The 9,284-nt window shown below is 53.4% G+C and overlaps 3 protein-coding genes across 3 annotated transcripts; 1 reads left to right on the top strand and 2 right to left on the bottom strand.

Annotated features, from left to right (window-relative positions):
- On the bottom strand, window positions 1–1,490 carry EI97DRAFT_316627 (fructose-1,6-bisphosphatase). Its single transcript, XM_033794657.1, has 4 exons — window positions 1,173–1,490; window positions 1,044–1,116; window positions 283–991; window positions 1–224 (listed from the first exon to the last, which is right to left on the bottom strand). Exons 1-4 carry the CDS (start codon window positions 1,304–1,306, stop codon window positions 82–84), a joined length of 1,059 nt encoding a protein of 352 aa, XP_033654201.1. The 5' UTR covers window positions 1,307–1,490; the 3' UTR covers window positions 1–81.
- Window positions 1,491–3,384: 1,894 nt separating this feature from the next.
- EI97DRAFT_432905 (uncharacterized protein) lies at window positions 3,385–4,476 on the top strand. The gene is made up of 2 exons (XM_033798270.1): window positions 3,385–3,871; window positions 3,957–4,476. Exons 1-2 carry the CDS (start codon window positions 3,697–3,699, stop codon window positions 4,352–4,354), a joined length of 573 nt encoding a protein of 190 aa, XP_033654200.1. The 5' UTR covers window positions 3,385–3,696; the 3' UTR covers window positions 4,355–4,476.
- A 900-nt stretch (window positions 4,477–5,376) lies between these two features.
- EI97DRAFT_466810 (2-oxoglutarate dehydrogenase, E1 component) lies at window positions 5,377–9,214 on the bottom strand. The gene is made up of 3 exons (XM_033801553.1): window positions 8,738–9,214; window positions 6,630–8,677; window positions 5,377–6,576 (listed from the first exon to the last, which is right to left on the bottom strand). Exons 1-3 carry the CDS (start codon window positions 8,918–8,920, stop codon window positions 5,661–5,663), a joined length of 3,147 nt encoding a protein of 1,048 aa, XP_033654199.1. The 5' UTR covers window positions 8,921–9,214; the 3' UTR covers window positions 5,377–5,660.
- Between the last annotated feature and the right edge of the window lie 70 nt (window positions 9,215–9,284).

Here is a 9,284-nt window from a genome sequence, read left to right as displayed (position 1 = left end):
CCTCGAGTTTCCGAAGCGGTTATGCTCGACCCCTCATTCCGGTAACCATACCCTCCTCCTCCTCCCCCTCCTCATCTTTCTCTATTTTTGATGCCTCTTGTGGAAGTCAATCACCTTCTGCACCTCCTGCTCGCTACCCATGAAGATGCCGCTCCGGTCGTGGATGTGCTCCGGCACGACCTCCAGCATACGCCGCATATTGCTGTCGACTGCGAGACCGCCGGCTGCACCATGCGTTAGCAACAGGCTCTCCCAACGAAGCATCGCCGTCCCCAGACTTACCATTCTCAAACACCATGGCCATGGGCGCGCACTCGTACAGAATCCGCAGCTTGCCCTTCGGACTCTTCTTATCCGCGGGATACGCAAAGATGCCTCCGTACAGCAGCGTGCGGTATGCGTCGGCAACCATGGATCCGATATACCTAGCGCTGTACGGCTTGCCGCCCTCGGTAGGATACTTGAGGCTGTTGACCCACTCCTTGACCGGCTCCTCCCAGTACAAGCTGTTACCCTCGTTGACCGAGTAGATGGCGCGCTTCTTGGGAATGCGCATATTGGGATGCGTGAGGATAAACTCGCCAAACGACGTATCGAGCGTGAAGCCGTTCACTGCACCGCCCTTCATGGTGATGACCAGCTGCGCCGAAGCTCCATACATGGTGAAGCCTGAGGCGACCATCTCGGTGCCGGGTTTCAGGAGGTCCTCCTTTGTGCCCTTCGCTCCCTCCGCTAGCTTATAGATTGCGAAGATGGTGCCGACCGAGACACCGGCGTCCAGGTTCGACGAGCCGTCAATGGGATCGCATGCGACGGCGTATCGAGCGTGCGGGTATTGATCAAAGGTGATGACCTCCTCCTCCTCTTCCGAGACTAGTAGCCGGACTCTTCCGGAACCTTTCATGGCGCTGATGAAGAGGTCATTTCCGATCACGTCGAGCTTTTTCTGGTCGTCGCCTGTGGTGTTTGCGGAGCCAGCGAGGCCGGTCAACTATGTATTGTCAGCCATCTGCTAATCAAAGAACAAGGATGGGAGTACATGCATTGATCAATGTTGCTCTCCGGATGTAGTATGCGATGCTCTTGAAGGCAAACTGAAGGCTATGGCAGAGGATTCTTTACAATGGTATTATCAGCGACTGCCAGTCAATTGTTCAGAGACGAACACCTACGTGAAGTCTCCGGTGGCTTCCTTGTGCTTGGCTTGCTCCTCGGTGACGAATCTCGTCAGGGTGATGATGTCGGTGTTGATGGCCTCACTGCCTACAGCACCTCCATCTCCGGGTCCGTTTGCATTGGAAGCCATGGCGGATGCTCAATGCTATCGCAAGTGCTGTGTAAGGTCGGTAAGCTGAGGTGAAGTGATGGCGGATGGATAATCAAAGCAGCAAAAGGGCATCAAGAGGCTACAATTCGGGCACGCGGAGGGAGGCGGTATTTACGTCCCAGGTAGCTCTGCTCTGGGCTGGTTGGATAGCTGTAGTCCTCGGCATAGGCCGTGGACGTCACGAGGGCGACTTGGGGCACCGGACTCTGAGACGAGGACAATGCGCGACCTGGAGGAAGCTACTGGTGTGAAATTCGAGGCACCTAGTGGGGGCGTTGAGCCCCATTACTACGGGCGCTTGCTTTGCCCGTCATCGCCCAGGTGCTTTGTTGCTGGCTCGTGGAGAGATGACGCTGAGGGGCAGCCGAATCCATGTTGCGGGGCGGCCCCTTCGGAACCTGTTTTCCCGACTTTTTCCGGGCCGCGGACATGATTTAGCAAAGTACACAGAAATGAAGCTGCATGCCTCCATCAGCGCTCCAGCAAGAGAGACGCAGTCGCAGTGCCGGCCGGGCGTGCAGCGACTTGGCTGTGAATACCGAACGACCACGAGCTCAGACCGGGAGGGACCTCCAGCATGCTGCATCCCTTTGCGGAGCTCGGGTCGGCAGTCAACTGGTCTTTGTTGCAATACAAACGTCTTGAGCGGGTTGATGGAAATTTCTCCGCAGTTTACCGTCGTCGGTGGCGTGCGCGCTGTGAATTGAATCTGCAGCGTACACAGTACGTAGGATAGTAACAATGAATGGTGTAACTGCTAGGAGGCATATAGAATCGCTCCTGGGTCTCCATCCGTCTCTGTACATTCCGGACTTGTGCTGTTGAAGAAGAAGGCCTCGGGTTGCATCGGATTTCCGGCGCCATACAGGCTTGGTAACGTACTGATAACCATTCACTCGTTGAATGGCCTCCTTGTCAGAGACGCGTAAATGAAGCCAAGTGCTGGGGAGAGACTGTAGGTATAGCGGATGCGGCACACGAGGCGAACGCCTCTACGAAACCTATAAGGCGGCGTACATTAGTATCAGAACCATCATCTAGACGGGTCTGGCAACAAATTTAGAGAGAGTGGTTGCGGAAGAAACACGAAAGGCAGGTCCCTGGGGGCCAGCTGGTTCGAACAGTTCAGGATGGAGAAGAGTGGGACGGAGCAGAGCAGCAAAGCAACATGTGGCGATCCCCATCCATGGATTACTTGGCACCGTACGTAGCACGTGACTAGCTGCTTAGTCAGGACCTTTCCGTAGAACTCACGGTCCGACACCTCTGAATATTCTTCCTGTTTTTTGTCCTATCGTACCACAAACATTGAATCCTCTGGCCACGTGGGATGTCTGCCAAGTCCGTGTAACCGGCATCCTACGGAGACATATCGCGGCTACAACTAAGTAGGCCGAGTACTTGTAGGAACAAAATCAATCCACCAATCAAGCCATCCATGTTTCCAACATGTTGCACTTTACTGTGTACCATTTGGCATTAACTCCCCAACTTCCCCCGGACCGTCGCTCCGCCCGAAGCTGTTGCCAAACTGCTATGCATATGGCAGCCTCCCGCCGGGTATCGCTCCGCTGCCGCTCAACTGTTATGGCAGATACCCGAGTGGGCCGGTATATACGGTACATACGGTACATACCACAGCAAGAGTAGTCTTCCGTTTGAGGCCTCGCCCGGGGCTGTTCTTGCCCAATCGCGAATCCTCCAAGACCCTTAAGCAATCGCCAATCCTCCAGACCCTGAAAAGCAAGGGTTGCCAAAATCGACCACACCTCACAAAAATTTCCTAGACACTGCCTCCAATCCGCACAGCCATCGTAGAAACCACAGAGCGAAGACATGCCCATCACTGTACCGAGTAGACTGCATTTACTTCCTCTGTTGATTTGCAGTGCTCTCGTGCTTCTCAGAATAACGACCAACAGAGTTGAGCACAGATCGATTCCTACGCTCGCTTGCGCACGGCACAAACCGCGAAGCGAAAGTGCTCTAAGCCGAACAAAATACTATAATGCTGTTGGCTAAGAATTGGATCACTCGGTCCGTGACTCAAGCGCAGACCTGCAACGCCTTTTCTCTAAGATTTACGGGCTAGAGATAGGGAGTTGGTGTTGGGTCTAGCCTCGGGAAACTTCCATTCTTTGCGCAACGCATGACGGCAATGCATGTGTAGAAAGGGAGTGTATTGATTTGAGCCATCTTGACCGCCACCAACAATGCGACGATACCACCTTCCAGAGAACCCTTAGACTGTACGCACGTATGTTCAACAAGGTGCTAATATCCCGTCGTCTGCTCGACGATAAGAACAGTGGACTGGGGCAACCTCACAGAGAACAGTTCTCCTTGCCTCCCCTCGTCTTCAGCCCATCATGAAGCTCCTCGACCTCCTCTTTGTTGCTTCCACCCTTGGCGGTGTCTCCTCTGCGCTTCCTGCGCCTGAGGCGAAGGGACTCGAACCTATCACCGGAACCATTATCGCCACTGGTGTCACTGAGAAGGGCGAGCCCTACACCATCACCTCCGACATCATTCCCCATGTGGAGGGTAAGTTGCCTATCGCCTGTTCCGCTAAGAGAGAGCCTCGAATCGCCCCCTCCAACCAGTCCCGAAGCTAATGACTCCGATATAGGGGGCAACTTCCCAGTCAACCCTGGAAATGCCACCTCTGCCCTCGTAAAACGCATAGACTTCGGTACCTGCGACGCTTGGCACGATAACAAATATTGCTACTGCCTCGGCGCCGTCTCCTCCCGCGGCGATTCCTACTGGGGCAGCCAGGACTTCTGCAACGCCAACAAGTTCAAGAACTTCCGCGGCGATCTCTACAGCGTCAAGTGGCTCCCGACCGTGAAGATCGAGTACTGGGTTACCAACAGGTGCGACCACGATCGTTATGTCGGAGACAACTGCGGCGAGATCTTCCTTAACCTCATCGACTGGTGCGAATGGCCGTTTCAGACTGCCAAGGGAGGACACCAGCAATTCGACGATTGCCTTACCTTCAGGTTCGACGTGACTGGCCGGTAAGAGTGGAGTCGGGGGAGGCAGAGGCGGTTCTATCCTTCCTGGCCTCATCGATTGCGTGCGGATTTTCGATGATGGTCTTCAGTTCAGGTTGGACGTGAATGGCCGTTAGGATGGAGGCGGGGAAGATTGAAGAAAGAGTGCCTTGTTGTCTGCGAGCTTAGATAGCACAATAGCATACCTTTCCCGTCGCCTACCGCATACTTTGGTGAATAACGTGCTTGACTACTGCCCGTTGGAGTATAACCTTAGCGGCCGGGCATAGAGTCGTCTAATCGGTGAATTGCCAAGCCGTTTCGTAACTGGGGTTCCTGAGGCCTGGCATAAGCTTGCGGCCAGTGGGTTGTTGCCATCTACAAGTATGTACACACCCTGGGGCAGTAGTAACAGCCAACGGAGAAGCGCTACCAGCTGGCAGCTGGCTCCTAAAGCTCGCGCTGAGCAACAGCTTTATTCTATCTAGCATCCTTCACTGTGCCGCGAAGCCATCCCACGACGCGAGATGAGTCGCATTCGTAATTCAGAACCCAAAATAGTCTCACTCGTAAGGAAATAAAGATATAAAGTTATAGGACATGATAAATTAACATGCATCTCAAACTACTCCTATGGTCGAGGACGTGGCCGCTTTCTCCTTCCCTGGGTAACCGTAATCATGGCAGTACAAGTTATACAAACTAGCATGATTGGTAGAGTATTCCATCGATCGAGGCTTCAGTAATGTCGCCATTGAAACTAAATCCCTCGACAAGCCCCAAAAGCTTAGCCCTTACAAAAGCTTAGCCCTTACAAAAGCTTAGCACCCCAAGCCCGTAGACATAAAAATAATACTTTCCCATAAAACTATCCACGATACCTCCGCTTCGAAAAACGTCCGAATCATATGTTGAAGACCTAGAGCTCCAGTCGTGGAGATGATCAATCCAGTATACACACACAAGTAACGCAATGGGGCTAAGTGGAGCAGGCTCCACACTGTCATCCGAGTACGGATAGCCTCGGTCCATTCACTGAACAGCGAGCACCTCCAATGGCATCAGACATGTACTGGGTAAGATAATACTGACGGAAACTTTTCGTCTAAAGTACATGCGCTACAAACCTACACATGCACCCAGCCCCTAGACAGACAAAAAAGGCACCCCTCCCATCACCCAATTTCAAACATGCAGGAGAGAGGAACCACTGACAAAAGGGCATATAAAACAACAAGATAGTCTCGTTCGCGACATAAGAAACAATCTTAGGAACCCCCAACTCATATATACTCCACCTTGGTATCCTACACGCTACTTGAAACAGAATGACCCTACTCTCCCTTTAGCTTGTCCTGCTTGACGGTGAATGCCATTTCCAGCAAGTCCTTCTCCTCCTTCTGGTGTACAGACTTGAGACCGGTAGCCACAGATGCGCTCGGGTTCCTGCCCGCGTACATCACGTGCCTCCTGTTGTGGTGCTCAGTCTGGTTCAGTAACGTTTCGATCCGCGGCTGCGTGAAGCTCCAGGCACCTGCGTTCAACGGCTCCTCCTGGCACCAGATGATATTCTGCGCATTAGGGTACGAGTCGAGGTTCTCCTTTAGCAGCTGCCAAGGGAAGGGGTGAAGTTGCTCGATACGGGTGATTGCCACATCCTTAAGGTTGCGGGCCTGGCGCTCCTTGACGAGGGCTGCGTAGACCTGTCCGGTGCAGAGAATGACACGCTTGATCTCGTCGTGAGAGGCGATATCACCAGTCTCGTGCGCCGGGTCCGGAATGATCCACTGGAAGTGAGACTCGCCAGTGAACTCCTCGATGTTAGAGCGGGCGAGAGGGTGTCGTAGAAGAGACTTGGAAAAGAAGAGGATTAAAGGCTTGCGGAACTGGCGGTTCATTTGGCGGCGGAGAAGATGGAAGTAGTTGGACGGCTTTGTGCAGTAAGCTACCTGCATGTTGCAGTCCTGATGCTGACGGTCAAGCTTGTCGGGCGAGGGGAACACGCGGGGGTCTTCGTTGCAAAGCTGCAGGTAACGCTCCATGCGACCAGACGAATGTTCAGGGCCCTGTCCATCGTAACCGTGCGGCAAGCTCATGACAAGCCCGCTTCGCTGGAGCCACTTCGTCTCACCCGACGCGATGAACTGGTCGATGATACACTGGGCATTGTTCGCAAAATCACCAAACTGGGCTTCCCACATTACCAGAGCATTCGGAGAGGACAGGGAGTAGCCGTATTCGAAGCCGAGACTGGATGCTGTTTAGTAAAATCCCTGACAATGCCCTATGTCATGATGACTTACACTCCGAACTCGCTAAGGGATGAGTTAGAGATGGTAAAGGTGGCCTGGTCCTCACTCAGGTGCTGCAGAGGCGTGTAGGTAGACTCATTCTCTTGATCGTGGAGAACGGCATGGCGCTGCGAGAAAGTACCACGTTCCACATCTTGTCCAGAAACACGCACGTGGTGCTTCTCCAAGCACAGGGACCCAAACGCAAGTGCCTCAGCGGTGGCCATATCGATGTTCTTGCCTTCCATTACCGTCTTAGTGCGGCCAGCAAGAATACGTTTCAGGTTCCTGTGAACATTGAATCCCTCGGGCGGATTGCCAATCTTCTCAGCAATGTGCTTGAGAGTTGACTCCTCAACGGCAGTGGGCAAGTGAGGCAACACTTCGGTGGCGAGTTCCTTTGGTGACTTGAAGCCATTCCAGGCGGACGTCAGCCACTCTTTGGCGGTCGGCTGGTAGTCCTTGCTGCGGTTGAAGCTCTCCTCAAGCATACCCCAAACCCAAGCCTTGTGCTCCTCTATATCCTCCTTCGTAAACGTCTTCTCTTCCAGAAGCTTCTTGATGTAGATGTCTAGAGTGCTGGGGTGCTCGGCAATGCGCTTGTACATCAATGGTTGAGTGAAGAAGGGCTGGTCGGTCTCATTGTGCCCCTGCTTACGGTAGCACACCATATCAATGACAACATCCTTCTTGAACTCCGCCCTGTAATCAGCAGCAAGCTGGCAAACAAAGTTGAAAGCCTCTACATCATCACCATTGACGTGGAAGACTGGCGCATCGATAGCCTTGGCGATATCGGAGCAGTAAGGGGTTGATCGAGCAAACCGAGGGTCGGTAGTAAAGCCAATCTGGTTGTTCACGATGAGATGTATCGTTCCTCCGGTGTGGTAGCTGGGCAGTGAATGAAAGCCCACAGTCTCGTATACAACACCCTGGCCAGCAAAGGCAGCGTCACCGTGCAGCAGCACACCCATGGCGGTGCGGGCTTCCTTCTCGTCATTGTTGTAGTGGAGGATTGCTCGAGTCTTTCCCAGAACAACGGGATCTTCAGCCTCGAGATGGGAAGGATTGGCGACCAAAGAGAGTTGAACACGCTTGCCGGAGGGAGTAGGACGTTCGAAGTTCATTCCCAGATGGTATTTGACGTCGCCAGAACCTTCATCCGAAGGATCGGCTGAACCGGCGAATTCGCTGAAGATGGACTCATTCGGCTTTCTGACGACGTTGCTGAGCACATTGAGACGACCGCGGTGGGGCATGCCAATAACAATATCCTTGACACCATAGTCGACGCTGCGATCGATCAAGGCCTTCATACCTGGAATCAGAGATTCGCCACCTTCAAGACCGAAACGCTTGTCATTGGGATACTTGGTAGCCAGGAACGCCTCGAAATTGGTGCCCCAGATGAGACGGTCCAGAATGCGGCGTTTCTCGTCCACCGAGTACTTGTACGGTTGAGGGATCTCAATTCGTTCCCTCAACCAGTCGCACTGTTCTCTGTCCGGAATGTGGATGTATTCAATGCCATACGAACCGCAGTATAGGCGCTCACAGGCGGCAATGATTTCCCTGAGAGTCATCTTGTCGCGGGTCTCCGTCTTGAATCGTGGGAGAATACCAGGCCCAAGGTTGAATTCTTGATCAAGGTCTTTCTCAGTGAAATTATAGTGTGACAATTCCAGCTCCTTTGGCCTGCTATAGCCGAACTGTTCGGCCTCACTCCTGATTCCGAGCGGGTCGATCCTCGCCTTGTGGTGGCCTCGTGCCTGGTATGCGCGAACCAAGAGCTGAACTTTGAGATGGTTCAGGACATCGGATCCTACGCCTGCGCTCATTCCAAGTCCAGGCTTGAGATCTGGCCCGAGGCCTCCGTGAGGCGCGGGAACGATTGTCGGAGGAGGTTGGAACGCCTGCGAGACGGGCATGTCTCCGGATTCCATATTCCGGAAATAGACCTGCCATGAGTAGTGTACGGATGTAGGGTCGCGTTTCCACTGCAAATACATCTCGTCGACATAGTTGGCAGTGTTTCCTTGCAGGAAGGAGTCGTTGGGGTCCTGAGCAGAAGTGTGAGTGGCAGTTCTGAAGCCGGACATGTGGGCGAACGGGAAACGCACCACCCCCTTATTGGTGTCCTCCGCAGTCAGAGCATAACTCCGGCGTTGTGATGCTACAGCAAGAGCTTTCCGGCCACTGACGAGAGCCGTCCTCGAAGGCGAGGCGGCAATGGAGGAGAGGCTTGCTTTCGAGGAGCAGCTGCCGAGCTGGCCAGCGCATTTCCGAAGGCTGCCGCGCAACATGTTGTACCTGAGGGACTGACAGGTTAGTACAAAACGATGGGTGACATTGAAGTCGCTGAAGAATAGCGACAGGAGGGCGAGGCAGATGGCTCTGCAAGAAGAGTTGTTGTCGAGGGAAAAAGACTGGAAGAGGCAAAGAGACTATTAAGAGAATCAGGATGCGGTCACCGGCTGGCAACTTCTGGTTGCACTAGCTCGGCTGTTCGGAATAGATAACGGCGCTAGAGCGGCTGTTGGGTGGCTACAGCATTACATAAGCATTCACGGAAATGCCGCACTTTCGAGATGAGTTGACTGCGCACTTGTGAGGGAAAATGGAACTGGTGAGTCATTCTGCGTTCTTACAGTAATATCTGCGATCTAA

This window comes from Westerdykella ornata (genome assembly GCF_010094085.1).
Source record: "Westerdykella ornata strain CBS 379.55 unplaced genomic scaffold EI97scaffold_9, whole genome shotgun sequence".
NCBI lineage: Eukaryota > Fungi > Ascomycota > Dothideomycetes > Pleosporales > Sporormiaceae > Westerdykella > Westerdykella ornata.
The sequence above is the reverse complement of the archived record's forward strand: the minus strand, read 5'-3'. Positions and strand labels throughout refer to the sequence as shown.

Bases quoted from the DNA above. Each gene is read 5' to 3' on its own strand.
- EI97DRAFT_316627 (XM_033794657.1), bottom strand. From the start codon at position 1,306: ATGGCTTCCAATGCAAACGGACCCGGAGATGGAGGTGCTGTAGGCAGT. The intron at 992-1,043 runs GCATGTACTCCC...GACAATACATAG, and splicing joins GGAGAGCAACATTGATCAAT to TTGACCGGCCTCGCTGGCTC. The intron at 225-282 runs GTAAGTCTGGGG...CGCATGGTGCAG, and splicing joins GGCCATGGTGTTTGAGAATG to CCGGCGGTCTCGCAGTCGAC.
- EI97DRAFT_466810 (XM_033801553.1), bottom strand. From the start codon at position 8,920: ATGTTGCGCGGCAGCCTTCGGAAATGCGCTGGCCAGCTCGGCAGCTGC. The intron at 8,678-8,737 runs GTGCGTTTCCCG...ACTTCTGCTCAG, and splicing joins AGGACACCAATAAGGGGGTG to GACCCCAACGACTCCTTCCT. The intron at 6,577-6,629 runs GTAAGTCATCAT...AACAGCATCCAG, and splicing joins TCCCTTAGCGAGTTCGGAGT to TCTCGGCTTCGAATACGGCT.
- EI97DRAFT_432905 (XM_033798270.1), top strand. From the start codon at position 3,697: ATGAAGCTCCTCGACCTCCTCTTTGTTGCTTCCACCCTTGGCGGTGTC. The intron at 3,872-3,956 runs GTAAGTTGCCTA...ACTCCGATATAG, and splicing joins CATCATTCCCCATGTGGAGG to GGGGCAACTTCCCAGTCAAC.